The sequence below is a fragment of the Heloderma suspectum genome, chromosome 9, assembly GCF_057233095.1.
Source record: "Heloderma suspectum isolate Gila_16-S chromosome 9, 16-S_ref, whole genome shotgun sequence".
Lineage (NCBI taxonomy): Eukaryota > Metazoa > Chordata > Lepidosauria > Squamata > Helodermatidae > Heloderma > Heloderma suspectum.
This window is the reverse complement of record NC_139466.1, coordinates 5,798,254-5,818,379: the sequence shown is the minus strand read 5'-3', so window position 1 is coordinate 5,818,379 and position 20,126 is coordinate 5,798,254. Positions and strand designations below refer to the sequence as shown.

General features: G+C 44.2%; 1 protein-coding gene across 1 annotated transcript in view; it reads right to left on the bottom strand.

Annotated features, from left to right (window-relative positions):
• Positions 1-20,126, bottom strand: part of SLC9A6 (solute carrier family 9 member A6) — a 46,105-nt gene that overhangs the window by 4,811 nt on the left and 21,168 nt on the right. The window contains exons 9-15 of the mRNA XM_084813599.1: positions 18,819-18,907; positions 18,205-18,318; positions 15,722-15,833; positions 13,522-13,675; positions 11,928-11,958; positions 4,336-4,415; positions 1,139-1,244 (exon numbers count right to left, since the gene is read on the bottom strand). Of these exons, the coding sequence (XP_084669725.1) occupies positions 1,139-1,244; positions 4,336-4,415; positions 11,928-11,958; positions 13,522-13,675; positions 15,722-15,833; positions 18,205-18,318; positions 18,819-18,907 (686 nt within the window). The remainder of the gene's footprint in view (positions 1-1,138; positions 1,245-4,335; positions 4,416-11,927; positions 11,959-13,521; positions 13,676-15,721; positions 15,834-18,204; positions 18,319-18,818; positions 18,908-20,126) is intronic.

Here is a 20,126-nt window from a genome sequence, read left to right as displayed (position 1 = left end):
AAGAAAATTCTGCAACCTGGTCATGTTCCATGAGATTTGGACCCAGGATGATTAGGTCCAAATCCCACTAAGTCACTGAGTAGTCTTCACCAAGACAGACTCTCTTCCCTGTCTCAGTTATACCTGTAAAATGGGGCTAAAGACCTGCTTCACAAGTGTCTTGCAAATATGTTTAGGCTTTAAGAACACAAAATGCAAAAGAAATTGTCTACTAGCCTTCCCCAACCTGGGGCCCTCCAGATGCTTCTCAGCTACAACTCCCAAGCTGACTGGGGCTGATGGGAGCTGTGGTCCAAATTATTTGAAGGTCAGGAATCCTATGAAAATGTAACACATTTCTGGAGAATAGGTCTTTCAAAGGTTATTAGCTATAGCTAAATGGAACCTCCATGTTCAGAAGAAGTACCAGATGGCTGGGATAATCAATAGGGAGATGGCCATCACCATCATATAAGCCTCCTGAGGTATCTTGGCTGACCACTGATGGAAACAGGATGCTAGACTGGATAGAGTTTGGATGGATGCAGCAAGACTGTTCTTACATGCTCATAAGCAGCTTAGTAATTGGTAAGACAGTTTACTAGGTATTGACAAAGAGTTCTTCCCGGACTGAAAGTCAACCTGGTCTGGAAATTCAAAAGCAGTACATCTTCTAATTATTACACAGTTGAAGAAGCAGCTCCCACATTTCCAGTAGGGGTGCAGAACCTCAGGCCTGGGGTCTGAATCTGGCCCTCAGGTGTTCCCCAGAAGGGGACTTGGCCTCATCCTCTTTCCCCTGATCACCAATCATTTAGTGGTTTCCAGGCTTTTGTGCAGCCCCCCCTCCTGCCCCCCAATATTAAAATCTTGAAATGCCTCTCCAAAAGTTTTGTTACTGGTAGTAAGAACTTTAAGCTAAGATATTCTGGTGTTTTTGACATTTTGGCCCTACCCCTTTTGCCTTTGGCCCCACCCACCGCTGGAAAGCAAGCTCCAATAGCCTCTCCAAAATGGAATTTGGCCCTTGGGCTGAAAGATGTTCAGCACCTCAGTTCAGAGTAACTGTTTTGCAGGACCAACTTCAGTGGCTGTGCAAACACAAATACACAAACAGAGGAAGAACCCCATTGTCATTTTCAGGATGTTCTGCACTTACTTCATAAGCCTGTGGGCTAGTCAAACACCTTGCAATGGGCCCACAGCAGCTTGGAAGTGTAGTTGTAAGAGGAGGGCCACTATGTGTTAAGAGAGGCTTCAGGTAGCTGAGGAGGGTGTTTGTTAAGGAATAAAACATTTTGATGAGAGCTCTTAAGGAGGGACTGGACATTTCGTTAAAGCTATCTATGAATCGTAAGAACAAATATTTACATTCCACTCTTCTACTAAATGTACCCAGAGCTATATATAACATAACCATAAAATTATATAAAATCATAAAAATACAACTTAAAATTTCTTAAAGCAGTAACAAAAGGGCATATAATACAAACACTAAAAAAACTAACTGCAGCAAGTCTAAAAGATGTTACATATTAAAACTAGCAGCAATTAAACTACGTGTTACATACAGTCAGGGCCAGAAATATTGGAACAAGGATAACTGTTTTGGCAGTTGGCCTCTGTACACCACCACATTGAAGTTGAAAGGAAACACACCCAGATGGGAGCAAAGTCAGGACTTCCAGCTGTAATTCAAGGGGTTTGACAAAAGTGGGGCACTAACCATCCAGGAAGGACAGCCAGTGGCATACACCCTCCCCCCAATCGTTGGTGGCCCATAAGTAATGGAACAAACCAACATCATTTCAAACTTAAGGATCGCCGTTAATACCTGGATGAAAATCCTTTGCAGTCAATGACTGCCTGAAGTCTGGGAACCCATAGACACGACCAAATGCCGAGTTTCCTCCATCGAGATGCTTTGCCAGGCCTTTACTGCAGCTGCCTTCAGCTGTTGCTTGTTTATGGGTCTTTCTGCCTTCAGTCTTGTCTTCAGTAAGTGAAAACCATGCTCTATTGGGTGGAGATCAGGTGACTGACTTGGGCATTGAAGAACATCCCACTTCTTTGCCTTGAGAAACTCTTGGGTAGCTTTTGCTGTATGTTTTGGGTCATTATCCATCTGCAAGATGAAGCGGCGTCCTATCAGTCTGGCAGCATTCGGCTGAATCTGAGCAGAAAGTATAGCCCTATACACTTCAGAATTCATCCTGCTGCTTTTATCAGCAGACAGGTTATCAGCAAACACCAGTGACCCAGTTCCATTGGCAGCCATACATGCCCATGCCATAACACTGCCTCCACCATGTTTGACAGATGATGTGGTATGCTTTGGATCATGAGCTGTTCCTGTCCTTCTCCATACTTTTCTCTTCCCATCATTCTGGTACAAGTTAATCTTGGTTTCATCAGTCCAAAGAATCTTATTCCAGAACTGGGCAGGCTTTTTTAGGTGTTTGCTGGCAAAGGCTAATCTGGCCTGTCTGTTCTTGAGCGTTACCAGTGGTTTGCACCTTATTGTGAAGCCTCTGTATTTACATTCATAAAGCCGTCTCTTGACTGTAGATGTTGACAATGACATGCCTACTTCCGCAAGAGCGTTCTTGACCTGGCTAAATGTTGTGCAAGGGTTCCTCTTCACCATGAGCAGAATTCTGCAGTCATCCACCTTAGTTGTCTTCCGTGGTCTTCCAGGCCTTTTTGCTGTTGCTGAGCTCACCAATTAATTCCTTTTTTCAGGATGTTCCAAACTGTTGTACTGGCCACTCCCAATGTTTCTGCTATCTCTCTGATGGGTTTGTTTCCTCAGCCTAATGATGGCCTCCTTCACTCTCATGGACACTTCTTTGGACCTCATGTTGGGAGTTCCAGTGAACAGATGTAAATGTAACACTCAGAAATGTAAATGTAACACCCAGGCCTTTTATCTGCTTGACTGGTCATGGGGTACCCAGAAAACAGGCCACACCTGGCCATGCAGCTGCTTGTCAGTCATTCGTTCCATTACTTATGAGCCATCATCGATGGGGGGGGTGTGTATGCCACTGGTTGTACTTCCTGGATGGTTAGTGCCCCACTTTTGTCAAACCCCTTGAATTACAGCTGACAGTCCTGACTTCGCTCCCATCTAGGTGTGTTTCCTTTCAGCTTCAGTGTGGTGGTGTACAGACGCCAACTGCCAAAACAGTTATCCTTGTTCCAATATTTCTGGCCCTGACTGTATAAAAGCCCACTGAAACAAGAGTTTGGTGGGAGAGTGACAAAGAGGAAGCCTGATGGATTTCAACTGAGAGAGCATTCCAGAGTTATTGTACTGCCACTGAAAAGGCTCCATTTCTTGCACTCACTCGACAAATATGCCAAGACAGTACTGAGACTGAGACCCCTGAAGTTCACCTGAATTCCTGGGTAGGCCTACATGAAAACAAGCAATTCCAATTGGCAGTGGATGGGGGCCAGACTAAGCAATTATGGGGAGAGGCTAGGGTTGAGCACTGGAAGACTTGCTTTGCATGCAGAAGGTCCCAGGTTTGATCCCCTGCATCTCCAGGTAGGGCTAGGAAAAACTCCTGCCTGGAAACCTGGAGAGCTGCTGCTAGTCAGCGTTGACAATACTGAGCTAAATGGACCAAGGATCTAACTTAGTATAACGCAGCTTTCTATGTTCCTAATTTCATCTGGCCCATAGTAGCACTACAAAAATTTCAATTAAGCAGTAGTAACCAGTTTTGTCCAGTTTCACTTTAAGGAAAGTGGTTTTCAAAAGTTCCAACTTATAATGCTTCACAATTGTCGACAGGGTAGACCACATTGCAGCCTTGCATAGGTCCTTTAAAGCCACCCCTCTCCCAAAAGCTGTCCATGTTGCAATAGCCCTGGTCAAATGAGCTCGGATTTTCAAAAGTTCCAAGGGGTGAGGGGAAGGGAAAGATTATTTCGCACTTTAGTAATATGTTTCTCTTCAGGCATTTGTTCCACTACTCTAAAATATTAACTGCTAAGCGGTGTGAATTCTATTCCAGAGCATGACCACCTGAGAGGGGATTGGCTTGTGTGACGAACTATACTTTTGGAGAATATATTTGCTCCCAGGAAACTAAAATAACTGGCTGTCCCTCTAAGCAACTGCAAATACAAGAAATGTATCGCTGTACTTCTTGGCTCTCAGTGCCGTGTAATTGGTTGCATGAGAGACAAGAATCCACAGCTGAGCAGGAGAGGCATCTCAGAGAGCAGAATGCTCTCCTGCCATCATGCAGGGAAACAGCTGTTACTCTCCCTGGTGCATAGGCCAAGAGGCAAAAATGTCATACATGACCAAGGACAGTGGATTCTCATTTTTATTAAGGATACTTATGATCAAAGTTGTACCACAGTCGGAACAGCCAGGCACTCTCTGCTTTGGTACTTCTCCTTTCATTTTCTGGCACACCCTGAAACAAATGAATGAAACACAATTATAGTGCTGTTTGGTCTCTCCCCAACTTGCAAGCATCACTCGCCAAATAAGGCATTTGGTCAGCAAAGAAACTCTGCCTCAGTGATAGCCTGGTGAAATATTAAGTCTCAGGGAGTTGCCAGCCTTCTCAATGACATGGACACCTTTTTTAAAAAGGGAAACTTCCTTATTATCTTTTCTTTTCTACAAAGATTTTCTTTTCAGTTTTTGAAACATAACAATGGACATATGAGTACATAATTGCTTTCAGTTAACACTGTATGGGTGGATGACAGTGATAAGGAGGCAATCGTATATCCAGAGGAGAAATACATTAATCGGAGCGGTGGGGTGTGTGTATTTTTCTAGAGACAGCGATGTGATGGAAGCCCTGGAACTCTGCCATCCTTCCTTGAGGGTGATGCGGAGTTCTGTCCTAAGGAGCGGCAGGTCCAACTTAAATGTGAAATGGGCCAGCTTCCATCTCCTCTCAGGGAATCAGGAGACAGCAAGTGGACTATGCTGTACGGCCCAGAGGACAAATTTATTTATTTACTAAAGAAGGCAGGTTGCTTACCTGTAACTGTAGTTCTTCAAGTGGTCATCTGTGCATTCACATATATGGGCTCTGCACCTGCGCAGATCCTCATTTGGGAAGACTTCTATAGCTGAGGGACATTTTTGGCAGGAACTCTTCCCCATCCCATTGTGCCTGTCCAAGTGGGTTCCCACTTATCTCCTCAGTTCCTTGAGGCTGCAAAAAATTAGTCTCGGATCCGAGGGTCCCTCGGTATCAAAATCAAAAAGCATATCGACACCAAAGCAGGGACGGTGGGTTGGTTGTGTGAACGCACAGATGACCACTTGAAGAACTACAGTTGCAGGTAAGCAACCTGCCTTTCTTCTCCATGGTCTCTGTGCATCACATATATGGGTGATTGATAAGCCAACTTACTGGAGAAGGGTAGGTGTCCTACTGTAACACGGACAAAAAAACCCACTCTCCCAACATGTAATCCGATCTTGCACTCACGTCCAACTTATAATGCTTCACAAATGTCGACAGGGTAGACCACATTGCAGCCTTGCATTGGTCGTTTAAAGCCACCCCTCTCCCAAAAGTTGTCCATGTTGCAATAACCCTGGTCAAATGAGCTCGGATTCGATGAGGAGGCTCTTGGCCAATGAGCTGGTAAGTCAATTTGATGGTCTCAACTATCCAAGCAGCCAACCTCTGAGTTGATACAGGTAATCCCTTGTTCACACCAGCATGGCATACAAATATTCTTTTCGATTTCCGAAACAATTCAGTCCTCGCTTTCTAAAACACCAAGGCCCTTCAGACATCAAGGTTGTGCAAACGTCTCTCCGAGTCTGAAGATGGTGATGGGAAAAAAGCAGGGAGCACAACAGACCCATTGATGTGAAATTCTGAAACCACTTTAGGAAGAAATGTGAGGTCAGGATGAAGGACAACCTTCTCTCTATGAAACACTGTAAATGGCGTATTGATATGGAGAGCACAGAGTTCACACGCTCTCCTAGATGACGTGATTGCTACTGAGAATGCCACTTTCCAGGAGAGTAAAAACTATAAGGAAGGCTGAGCGCCGAAGAATTGATGCTTTCGAACTGTGGTGCTGGAGAAGATTCTTACGAGTCCCCTGGACTGCAAGGAGGTCATATCAGTCCATCCTAAAGGAAATCAACCCTGAGTGTTCATTGGAAGGACAGATACTGAAGCTGAAGCTCAAATATTTTGGCCACCTAATGTGAAGAGAAAACTCTCTGGAAAAGACCGTGATGCTGGGAAAGACTGAAGGCAAAAGGAGAAGGGGACAGCAGAGGATGAGATGGCTAGGTAGCATCACCGATGCAATGAATATGGACTTGAGCACGCTCTGGGAGAGAGCGCAGGACAGGAAGGCCTGGCATGCTATGGTCCATGGGGTCACGAAGAGTCGGACACGACTGAACAACAACAAAAACATATCAATCGTAGCCATAGGCTCAAAAGGTTTTGTCATCAAACGTTGCAGTACCAACAAAAGATTCCACTGTGGAGCCAGATCCTTCACTGGAGAAACCAAATTCCGTAGCCCACGTCGAAATTGCTTAGTGAGAGGGTGAGCTTCAGAGTGTCCAGGTCCGGATGCCGGATCCATCCTCGATCCCATGAGATTAGATTCTGCAGGAGCAGAAGTGGAAGAAAATTTCCTTTGGCCATATTGGATAGAATCATGAACCACGGCTGTCTTGGTCACCACAGCGCGGTCGACAGTTGGTCTTCTGTTCCTTGATCTTCGCAATCACTCTAGGTAGCAGAGGAAACGGAGGAAAGAGTCTGCAGACAGCTGTCCCCATCTCCGAAATAGACAACGTAGGATGATCGGAGACATTTCCCATTCATGGGAGGCTTGGTAAGTTCAACTGAGGGAATCTACCAGTGTGCTGTCTACTCCAGCAATATGAATCACTGTCAAGCAGATGCCCCTCGGTACAATCCAATCATAGATCTTGGTAGCGAGGCCCACAAATGGGTACCACCCTGCTTGTTCAGGTGCCAAAGAACAGAAGTGTTGTCTGTTAAAATCTGGACATGTCTGCCCTGTAGGTAATTCACAAAAGCTTTTAAGGCCTTCCATACCTCTAATAACTCCAGAAAATTGACGTGAGCCATCCTTTCTGTTCTCAACCATTGGCCTTGAATCTGCAATGGTCCACAATGGGCACCCCAAACGATGAGAAAGGTGTCTGTTGTGAGATCTCGAGACAGAGGAGATTGAACCAACAGGATGCCTTGATTGAGACTGACTGGACTCATCCACCAGTGAAGAGAGGAAGCAGCATGGTGTGGAATCAGCAGTTGGGTTCAACGAGGATCGGTCTCGTTGTGGAAGGCACAAATAAACCAGTTCTGTAAAGGTCTCATTCTTAGATGTACCCACTCCACCACCGACACAATTGCTGCCATGTGTCCAAAGAGGCACTGTATGACATGTGCTGAAGCCAACGCCAGAGTAATTAATTGATCCAAGCATTTCTGAGGGAGGTATGCACACCCTGACTTCGCATCTAAGCCCGCTCCAATGAATTGTATAGTGTGAGTGGGAGATAATGTCAACTTCTCCTTTTTGAGATATAGACCCAGAGCATCTAAAAGATTCAGGACAACTATGATGGCACGATCTACAGACTCCTTGGATGGGCCTACTAGAAGCCAGTTGTCCAGATACAAATAGACTTCAATCCCTTTGAGATATAGATATGCAGACTACCACCATGCATTTCGTGAACACCCTCAGGGTGGTCATTAGCCCGAAGGGGAGCACCTGAAATTGGAACATGTTGGAACCAATCGCAAAACAAAGGAATCTCTGACGTGCTTCTTCTATGTCAATGTGGAAATAAGCATCTTTGAGGTCCACTGCAGCAAACCAGATGCCTTTTCTCAGGAGAGGAAGGATCATTGTCAATGTAGTCATTCTGAATCTCCTGGGTGGGATAAACTTGTTCAGGAGCTGCAGATCCAAGATTGGATAAAGTCCTCCATCCCTTTTGGGAACTGTAAAACATCGGGAGGAAAAACTCTTGTTTATTTGCTCGAGGGGGATGCACTGAATTGCACCCTTCCGAAGCAGGAGTTCAGTCTCGAGGTGTAACAGTTCCGACAGAGCAGTAACTCTTAGGGTTCCCACTGGAGGGAGGACACTGAATTTGATTTTGTATCTGTGGCGAACAGTAGCCAGCACTGATGTTATTGTCTGCCAAGCTGGGAAAAATACAGATAAGCGGTTGCCAAAAGTCATAGTAAAGGGAGGCGGAATGACAAAGAGATGTTCCAAGTCAAACACGCCATTTGGAAGAAGTGTCAGACTTCATATGGGACTGATGAAACCTGGAGCAAGAATACTGCTTCCTCTGTTGTTGTTGCTGTGGCTGGTACCGTGGGGTATGATCTGTAGCCTGCCTTTGAAAGTAACGGTTGATGCTGTCGAAACCAACACCTTGGCCTGAAAGATTGTTGCTGTTGTGGTTGTCCAATGCCCATCTTCTTTGCCATTGATCTTGCTTTTTGCACAGAGTCCATTTGATCATCCGTTTTAGAATTAAATAATCCCTCTCCATTGAAAGGTAAGTCTTCAACTCTAGAACGGGCCTCCGGTGTTAGTCTAGCTGAATGAAGCCAAGCATGACGTCGTAGCACAACAGAGCCTACCGTGGACTTTGCATTGCAATCCACCTGATGATGGGTGGTATTTATTTGTTGTCTGAAGAGTCTTACTACTTCCGCCTGAAACATTCTGGCGAGCTCTCTCTGGTCTTCCAGGAGGTAAGTACATAAAGAATCCATCTTCTCCCACAAAAATAATTGATAACATGACATCATGGCTCGACAGTTCGCCACACGAAGTCCCAAAGCCACAGAAGAATACAGTCTACATCCCATAAGGTCAAGTCTACGTCCCTCCTTATCAACCAGAGATGAATGAGACTTCTGGGATCGACCCTGAACCGACTCTACAATGACTGAATTCGGACACGGTGAGAAAAAAGAAAGGAGGCGTATTTTTCCTGTACCTTGTACATCAATTCAAGGTGCTTCAAGGTGGGTGCCATCAATGACAGGGCATTCCAAGTTTGTTTCACAGTTTGTAGAAGAGTGGGAAAAAAGGGAATCGCTACTGGCACTGCTGCCTCAGTATACACAGCATCGAAGACTGGATCCTGAATGTGTTCTGTGGGCTGTTGGAACTCTATCCCTAGGGGCTGTGCCATTCTTAGCACCTGTTCCAAAAAATCACCCATGTCTTTGGAAGGAGATGCTCTGTCCACAGTACTCACAACCTTATCTGGAGATGAAATTGAAGGACGAATGGAGGAATAAGATGAAGAGTCAGACTGATGAACCTCCACAGAATTCTGGGAGAGTTCCGCCCAGTGTATTGTTGCTCGTTGTTCCCCATGCTCTTGCACAGGAGGAAAGGACGATCGGGAGTAGGTTGATCCATCTGGCCTCGAGACTTTCCAAAGGACGACAAACGCAGAGGCACTGGTGATGGAAAGAAGGCATCATTATCCGGTGGGCGCGCAACTGACACCAAAGGTCCATACTGAGGAGGAATCGCCCCCAAGTACATGGTTCAATCGTAGTACATGTCATAGTCCCTACACAGTCTCCAATTATCACATTTGTAAGACCTAGGGGGAGGCACAGGCCAGCCTGATACTGTACTGCCACTGAAACGATACCGAGAGACAGGAATTCTGGAGAAGGCAGATGACTGCTATCTTCTGTAGTGCGGTGACTGCGATTCTTGGTCTCGAAGGCTTGGTAAGGGAGAATGGGAGCATCGAACCTGAGGACTAGAATCCAGTTGGTGTTAGATGGGGGAGACATCCCTGATCTCGCTTTCAGAGGCCTTAGATAATAGTTCCATCGGAGGGGCTGCTGTCAGTATCGACGAAAGTGTCTGAATCGACGAATTTAGAAGAGGAGGAGGGATCTCTGACTCCGAGGCTCTCGGAGGAGTCATTTTAGCCTCCTTTCCTTTGCTTTTTCTTCGTCTCTGGCATGGGCTTAGACTGCTTTGCCTTTTTAGAGATCTTTTTAGCTGCAGATAGCATCAGAGAGCGACCCGGTGTAGGAGAGTCCACTGCCTCCATCACCCTTTTCCACAAAATTGCTTTCAATCTGTCTGAGCAATTTTTACGGGCTTCTTTGGAAAACCATCGGCAATGACAAGTTTCCACAGTGTGGGCATCTCTGCGGCAAAGAAGGCATAAAGAATGTCTGTCAGAGGGAGGTAACTTGCTGCCACAGCAGATGCACTTTCTGAGGGAGGCTTTTAATAGCACATGCCAAGAAAAAAATATATACAAAGACCTAAGAAGAACTAACTACCTTATTTTTTATTTTTTTAGATAACAAGAAAAACAAGAAAGAACAAAAACCTCAGCACTAAAGTCCAAAAAAATGCAGATAAAGTTCCCGAGGAGGCAGCCATGACAGTGGTCGAAAAGGAACTGAGGAGATAGACAGGAACCCACTCAGACATGCGCAATGGAACAGTGGGGGAGGGTTCCCACCAAAAACATTCCTCAGCTATAGAGGTTTTCCCAAATGAGGCTCCACGCAGGTGCAGAACCCATATGTGTGATGCACAGAGACCACGAAGAAGAATATTCATATACTGCTTCTCATTTGAAACAAATGCCTTTCCTCGGATTTGCTCATTGATATTTAAAGCATGGTTGGGGAACCTGCAGAGGTCTGAAATGTCTTCTCTCATCATCCCTCACCATTAGCTAGGCTGGCTGGCGGATGCTGGGAGTAGCCCTCCAGATGTGTTGGACTACACTAGCTTGGGTAAGGCTGCTCTAGAACACGACAGGTCCCCCCAGCCCAGATTTAAAGTTCCAGAACATGCAGGCGATGAAGTTGTGTGTACTCCTCAATCCTAATAAAACATAGGAACGTGACTTATATCGAGTCAGAGCATTGGTTCATCTAGCTCAGCATTGTCAACAATGATTGGCAACGACTCTCCAAGGTTTCAAGCAGCGGTTTTCCAGCCCTACCTACCCAAAGATGATGGGATTGAACCTGGGACCCTCTGCATGCAAAACATGTGTTCGACTCCTGAGCTATGGCCCTTCCCTGATTCAAGGAGTGTAAAGGGAGCTATGTAGTACCACAGACACAGACCAGATTTCTCCAGCTGGGAAAGAACTGAGCCTGCATATATATATACCCTCGTAAGTCCTCATACTAGCTCTTGTGACTGCAGGTGGGTATTGGGGTGCAACGCTAACAGAGGTATAGAAAGGGAGGTTGGCTCAGCTCTTCTTCACTTTGGCCTTTTGGCCAGGCACAGGAATCACATAACTCCCTCAAAGGAGGTTCTGACTGAAATACTGTGAGAGGGGCTGTGGCTCAGTGGCAGAGCACCTGCTTTGCATGCAGGAAGTCCCAGGTTCAGTCCCTGTCATCTCTAGATAGGGTGAGGAAAGAACCCTGCCTGAAACCCTGGAGGGCTGCTGCCAGTCAGTGCTGACAATACTGATCTAGGTGGACCAATGGTCTGCCTCAGTATAAGGTAACTTCCTATGTACTGCACAGCTACAGTCTCTAAGGCACTCTGGCACAGACGGTGATGCATACTGCTCTCTGCAAGGGAGGACCAACGCGCCCTCCAACTCTGCTAAGGATTGATTTCCCCTGTCTATAATCCTTCCTCCAGCACATCACTTTAGAAGATACATTTGCAACAGAGCTTACATCCCTGCTCAGTTCACCACATGGCCTTCAGGCAGTCGTTACACTGCAAGACAGCTGTAAAGATGAAATAAGAACTATAAAGCACTCAGCATGCCAAAATGATAAGTAATTAATCAGTGATTAAATTAACCAACAAAAATGTGGGGGGGGGGGTGGGGGGGTGGAAGAAAGAAAGAAAGAAAGAAAGAAAGAAAGAAAGAAAGAAAGAAAAGCAGTGATACCTACCAAGTTTTCTTGATCTGCATCCACACCAACCCTGCAGACAAAAGCACAGAACAACTATTATTCAAGCTATTTTATGGGCTTGAGCTGAGAGGTCTACAAAGCTCTCTTGTCACTGCTCAGCTGGTGTATTTGGCTAGAAAAAAGCATAAACACTACACCAAAAATGCCAATGTGTGTATACTTTTTCTTACATGGATACTGACCCTCCATGTAAAAAAAAGGAAACAAAAGTAAATGTACGACATGTCCCTCAGATGCAGAGGGACAGATGCAGTTCATTCTTACACATCTACTGACATCACCCACTGACATCAACGGGACTCACTCCCAGACAAGTGTATTTATGTTAATCCAACTCTCATTTAATTTGGTCACTGCTTTTATTCTAATTATCAAGGCCATGTGGCCAAGGTGACCCCCAGTGGCAAAGAGGATACATTTCACAAGTGGATAACTTCCTGTTTAGTTCCTGTATAGCACTCTCATTCCAAAAAGACTTCCCCAAATTTCATTGACACAGAAGGAAATAAAAGCAACCTTTTATTTTAGTGGAAGAATGTTTGGAGGGAGACTTTTGTCTCCTTCAATTTGCTTTCTAACTTACACCCATATGAATTATCACAGGCTGTAGAGACCCCAGTAGCTTCTTGGGCCCAAACCAAATCTGAACAGCATTTACTGAGGTTTTCTGAAATTAAAAGTCTATGAGAGGATTTAAAAGTAAAAGACTGACAACTCTGTTGTATAATAATAATAATTCCCATAATTCCCAGCTAGCATAGCCATTGCTCCCATAGTTGACCATGCTGGCTGGGAATGATAGAGGTTGCAATCCAACACAACTGGAGGACACCATGTTGGGGAAGGCTGGATTATATCCTTTATCGTTGATTCTAATACTGAACTTAGCAGTCCAGCTCAGCAGTGAAATGGGGCCATGCACAGACAAGGAAGGTGCTTCTGCATCCTTGTTAATACTCTAAAAAGTATCCCAAAAAGATAGATTGTAAATTAAACATAATAGAAGCTTCCCAACAAGGACTCACACAATCATGCTCAGTGGCTTCGAATACCTACAGAAAGTTGAAGGCAGTTGTTGGAGGGGGGTGGGGGAGCCAATATTGGCCTGCTCAAGACCCTAATAGCTTGGCCTTATACAATCCTGGAGGATGGAAACAGGGTTAGAGGAACATGTACCCTGAGGTTAAAAAAAGAACCAAAATCCTTCCCTGCACCACTCAAGGAAGGTTTTGGAGGGATGAAAGGAAAAAGGACAACTTTTTCCTTTCCCAGGAGGAGGCTTCTGTCCCGGGCTAGCTGAAGCTCTGAAAGGGAACACTTCTGTCAGGTTCTAGGAGTACCCTGCAACATTTTGAGGAGGTCCCTTATTTTAAAGTTTCTTTAAAAACCAAGAACCGAGGCTACTTGCTCAAAGTGGTTTACAACAACATTTCCAATAAAAATCTGAAACGCGTGTGCATCTTCCAAGGCCATTAAAACATGCCCTCAAGCAAAGTACACATTTCAACCATCTGAATGAAAAGCTGCATACCACATTTCCTGAGCTAAAGAAGAATGCAGTGGTCACACTCACCTAATATGCAGGCATGAGAGCATGGCAGTGGTGCCACCGCCAAACACCCAGACGGTGAAGAACACAATCAGGAGCGTTGTACTGAACATCATCTGCCGCGCGTAGGTGGCCGTGTCCCGAATAGCCAAGGCAAAGGCCATGGCTCCACGGAGACCTGGGGAGAAAGGCACACAGAAAAGCTAACCAAAACAATTTGTGGTCTACGGCCAAGCTCCAAAGAACTACTTCAGTCGTCCTGAAGAGCTTACATACACCACGTACGAGTGTATATGTGGAGGGGTGGTGGTAGAGATGGATGAATTGATCAGTTATGGTTTATTTCAGTTTCTCGTTTTTCCCACCTTAATTTTGTTTCATGCCATTTCCATATCCCTTTGCAATTTTTTAAAAAAGTTGGTATGAAGATTCGTATGCATTTTCATGTTTGTTTCCAAGATATGCATTTTTTGCAAGCAATTTTACCCATGTAATGTAATGCATTTTTGTATGCTATTTTCATGAACGTACGCATTTTGTGCACACTTTCCCCTAACAGAAGCATTTTTGTATGCATTTTTTATTGGTAAACTGCACTGAAAAATTTGGAGAAGTTCAAATAATAAAGGATAACTATGTTCTGAATCACACATTTGACTGGGATGTGCAACACCCTAGTAGGGGTGGGGGATATTTTTAAGTGCAAACCTAACCCCATCCACTGCCCCCAGGTGATATTGCAAACTGCCTTTGAAAACTCGCTTGTTCTGAATGCATTTTGCTACATGGCACTGTGTGGACAGGAAGCTACTGTTCAAGATGCCACTTCCAGAAGGGTAGCCGTATTACTCTTTTGCAGCAAATACAGTGAAGAATCTTATAGCACCTTAAAGACTAACAAAGTGATTGTGGCAAAAACATACACAGACTACAGCCACGTCCTCAGAGGCATGAGATACAGACGTTCAAAAGGTTCCTTAGCCACACAGTTACACAGTCATAACCACCTCCTTCACACCCCACATCCTACCCTGCACTGGCTGTAAAAAATATTGCAGGGCATTTTACAAACCTAAGCCATTTTCCAATGTTTCCTCGGTGGTAAAATGCCCCCACAAACAAACATGTCTGTGGTGTCATAAACTCAAAAGACATAACACTTACTTTTATGACGTAAAAGTATGTCATAAACTCAACATACTAGAAAACAATATAAACCATCAAGGTAAAACTTTAGGAGTAACACTTTTGGGTGTTGTGTGGTATTTTTCTACCCTCATAACAAATCTGTCTCTGGTGAGGTAAATGTTCCCCCAATGAATTGCTATGGTTTGTGCCAATATCCCGACACCCAGAGTACTTAAGCCTGTTTCCCTAGACCAGTTTTCTTTGGAAAAACCCATGGGACATTTTTACACCCCAATACATTGCTTGTGTTTGGGGCATACAGACACCCAATGGCAAAATCAACGTATCATTGAGATATTTTATGCCCCAGGCATGTTTTTGTTTCCAGAAAGAAAATTGGGGGGCATTATGCATGTGAAAAAATACAACAATATCATGGGCGGACCATGTTGTAGGCCTACATCTGTCCAAACTGTGCTATCTAAAGTGGAATTGGGGTAGGTCTGCCATCCCACCCTAACTGATAAGGGTTAAAGCCAACGCTAAGAGATGCTTACATCAACTTTTAAACTTCCGCCATTTGAGTTTAAGTGTGGTGGCAGCACTCAAAATGGCAGAAGCTTAAAATATTGCACTTTCAGAAATACCAAACACACACCAGGGTATAGTAGGCACATAATTACAGGAGTAATTGGGGAATTCCTGAGCCACTGCAAGATTACGTTAATAATATTATTGCTATTGTTATTAATACTTAGCATTTACAAGACGTTTAGAGTGTTTAAGTGTTTCACACAGTCTCTCGATAATCCTTAAATAGCCAGCATTATCCCCTTTGCCTTCGTGTCCTGACTTTGGGTTTTTTCGAGGCATTTGGTTGGCCTCAGTGGGAAGTGACTAGATGGACCTTTGATCTAGCAGGACTCTTCTTACATTTGCTTAAGATAACATCCCAGAAAACTGGAAAGTTTTCATTCATGGTCTCTTTGTACAGGCTCATTTAATTCCAAATGAAGTGACGATTCCTAATAAAGTGATGATTACTTATGAAACTTTTTAATAAAAGGCTTAACAGGAAACACATCAGCTTACTCACCAGCAAACATCATCATATGTTGAAAATTTGTCCCAATCTTGTTTCTTCTTCCCAAATTAAGCAGGAAAGAGAGAGGGTAAATGTTTGCAGCTCTCCCCAGGAATACTGCCAGCTAGATTTGTGGATACATTGAGGATTTTTTTCTCTCTTTATTGGCTTGCATTAACCAGGATGTATTACACAATAGCTGCCACTTAAGTTTATGTTAATCTTTAAAATGGCATGTAGAGTCTTAGTGATGGTACAACTACAGAAGAAACAAGAGCTTCTATCCCTGTAACAAAAATTAAAAAGTTACCATACAGGGAAGGAGAATGGATGTTTTTCAGATCACACAAGTCTCCTGTAATCCCAGACTAACAATTGCATGTATCTCTATTCTTTGATAAAATGGGTGCTTATTTAGTTATTTGCAGGATTTATATACTACTCTCTGTCTGACAACATTCCCAAGTGGTGAACAATAAAGAAAATCAAAACACAGAACTAAAATATTTAAAATCAGGTTATGCTAATAAAATTGTGGCTGGTCAATCAGGGAAGGCTTGTTTAAACAAAAACATCTTCATCAGGCACAGAAAACAAAGCAACATCACTGCCTGACATCAACAGGCAGGGAGTTCCAGAGAGGGAGCTAGTACACTGAAAGCTCTACTCTGAGTGGACTCCAAATGGACCACAGGTCATGCAGAACCACCAGGAGTACCTCATCTGATGACCTCAACAGCTGGGCAGGCTGGTAAGAGAGAAGGCACTCTCTCAAAGGTGCTTGAAAGTAATCTGTTCAGAGGTCCAAGGCATCCCATAACAGCTATCACTTACTGAATCATTTGTGAACTCCTGTCCAAGCTTTAAGCATGCTGAATGCTAGAAAGAACACTGAGTCTTCTTTCAAGCATTCTATAAAACACACCAAGCCCCTCCATTACACCACACACAGCTGTTAAAACTCTCCTTAGTATTCTAAGCATTAATCTTTGGTACATGGGGTGGAGGGCTTTTTGAAAAATATCTGTGCATTTCTATTCACCCTTACTTGGGAGAGAGCCCCAAAGAATCATATGGGACTTTTTTCTGAGGAACCAAGCATACAATCAGACTCAGTGTTTCAACTGGGTGTACAGATCTAATTGCGTGGTTCTTTGGTTTCTAGCCAGTGGGCCACATCCTATTGTGTCTGTGCGCTCGTGGGACCCACTGTTCATGCTATGGGGCTTTGGCACTTCTAAAAATAACCAGAAATGAGCAGAAACACTCATTTCCAGAACGGGGTGGGTCAGCAGCGCTCACAGAAGGGATCTCTGCTGACCCGTTCCAACCCGGAAACAAGCATTTCTGCTTGTTTCCAGGGCAATGTTTAGAAGTGCCAAAGCCCCACTGCGCAAGCAGCGGGTCCTGCAAGTGCAACAGAGCCAGCAGAGGCAGAGCAGCCCCACTAGATATCTAAGCCAGGGTATCTAAGGAATACCACAACTCAACTTTTCTCTATATGAAGGTCATTTCTAAACAAAGGGTAAACATGCATACACTAGAACATCTAAAGTACTGTAATGTTTTAAGTATCGGAGTTTCTGAGGATCACACTCGCCCTGTACACACTGCACTTGCTCTAACCATGTGTTTGTAGAGAAAACACACACTCGTACCACACTCCAAACATTACAGTGAACACACGTATTCCTACATGAAGACCATCCCCATATATTTGCACGGTTCGGCATGGATCTGCAGTCCACTCGGAGTCCACTCCGAGTAGCGTTTTTGTCTATTGGCTCCCTCTCTATGGAACTTTCTGCCCGTTGTCAGGCAGGCACCAACACTGTTTCATTTTCAGGGCCTGCTGCGGACGTTTTTATTTAAACAGGCTTTCCCTGACAAACCAGCCATGGTTTTAGTGGCACAATCTGCTTTTAAAGGTTTCAATTCTGTGTTTTGATCATGATGATGATTCTCTCCTTTTTATTGCTCACTATCTGGAAATTTTATTGGATGTTGAGCGGTATATAAATCTTGTAAATAAACAAACAAACAAATGATTGATTGTCTTATGATCGCCTCTGTGAGGGGAGGAGGGGCCCAGCGCCAGCAGCAGGAGATGGCAACGAAGATGTTCCACCTCTCTGGCTGCTACTTCTCTTCCTCATGTAGCTATTGAGTATAACTGGGGGATTTAAAGCCCTAGTGGAAATTTTGAATATTTTCAGATTATTACAGCTGACAGCACCTGAATTGAATGACCTTCCTCACTCACTGTGCAGCACTCAATAGCCCTACAAAAAATTCTCATTTCTTTCTTAAGGGGGAATGATCCAGGGTGTAGGCCTCTCTCAGACCCAGTCTCTCGGTTTCCCCTCCTTTTCTATCTTGTCATCCTATGTAACATATGCAGGAATTATTTATGGCCAATATTGTTTTTCCTCCAACATCTGTGGATTGAGGTGGTGGTGGAGTGTTTCGTCTAATTTACAAGCACAAAAGGATACAAAAGCTCCCACAACAAATGTTGGATTAAACACATGATTCTGGAAGGTGAACAATGTAAGACCCATGTAGGAGAAGATGAAGTTTTCAGCCAAGAAATTGAGAAGCTCGAACAACTATAAACAAGATAGAAAGAGAAAAAACGTTTCATTTATGCTTGTGACAGTTGTTACAGATTCTCTAGAAAATACCAAGTACGTCCATAAACAATATGACTGGGCAGAGTTCTTCCAGTATGAACAGCAAAAAAAAAAAAAAAAGAGTCAGTTTGCAGTTACTGGTACATCACATTCTAGAAATACCAAACATGTAGCCAATAACACCAGCCATTAAAAAGAACGGACAATGCATGTTATAAGAGATCAGAAAAGTTTTTAAAGTACAATTTTAAAAAATACCTTAAAGGCAAATATTTGTCAAGCCACCCCATTGATTTTCCAAAAATAAAAACCCAAGTCCTTAATATGCCCCTGAAAATTGGATTTTGGATGGATCCATGAAAATGGCATGTGCAAAGGTAAAATACCGGCATAACTTGTTTGAAGTAAAAGTTTGCTTGATGCTCCTGGGGGAGGATGGGGTTGCCACATGTAGCCTCCTTGATCAGAGAACTCACCTGTTTAGTTCTGTGCTGAGATTCTGTGGACAAGTTGTTGTAAGTATAGTGAGCCTGAGTGATCCCACAAAACAGTACTGCTACGACGCCTGGGAACAGAGAATTACATTAAAACTCTGGCATACAAAACACAAAACCCAGCGACAGACTTCTGCCAATAGCCCCAACCTGTACCTCTACAAAGAACATGTAGTACCACACTGAAACACGCAGGCTTTTCTGTAGCATGGGCATCACTGGGCTTGTACTACCACAGCAACAAATGGAGCAGCTTTCTACTGAATCAAAGAAATGGTCCATCTAGCTCAATATTCTCAACACTGACTGGCAGCAGCTCTGCAGTTTCAGGCAGGAATCTTTTCCAGCCCTACCTGAAGATTTCAGGGATTCAGCCTGGGACATTCTGCATGCCAAAGTAGGTGCTATGCCACTGAGATACAGCTGAGCTTCCCCAAGCCCCAAATTCTGCCCATTCACAGCCAAATTATTTCTGGTTGTGGTTACCCATACTGAAACTGTGGCCCACCTTTTGCTCAGTGTGCGTCAGCTCTCCTGCCTTCCATCATTTCCCCGCTATGGACACAAGTCATGTTAGGTGATGCAAGCACCAACAACTGTGCTGTATTGTGCTTGTGGCAGTAAAGCCTGTGACACAGCTGACTGAGCTAGCGAGGCTGCAGGGAATGTTCAGTTGCTCATGGTACAAAGCAGTTTGCTGTCCAGCATCTGAGGGTGCTTCCAGACAAGGCATTTATCGTGCCATCACCCTCTCTCATTTACAGAATTTTATGTGCGATCCAGACAATGTCATCTTCCACTTGTAACATTCCTGTGTTTGCCTACCACTTCTTCTGTCTTTTTTCTTACTGCAGAAAATTCATTAAGGAGAAAAAGATGGAATAGCTGCACAATGCCTTCTCACTGGTAGCGCTAGAAGCCCTCTGTCTGGAGGCATCTTGAGAGAGATGGGGAAGTTGTCTGGCTAGGATTAAAATCTCACAGTAGGATGGTGGACAAGGAAGACATCCTGGGGCATAACAAAGCTAACAAGGTGGTTGAAGGAGCAATGCAGGGTAGGGCAAAGGACTGAGGAAACGAATGCCGAAGAAAAGGTAGGTGGAGAATGAGGCATGAACAAAAGGGCAGAGGAGACACGGAATACAGGCAAGAAGCAGCTAATTAGGTAAGAAATAAAGCTCTGAACAAATGTCATAGTGCTTACTGGGCTGTAATGGGGTGGGGAGGTGGGAGAGGATAGGAGTATTAGGGAGGCTGGTTAAGATCGATAAAGGAAGCAGAGAAAAGCAA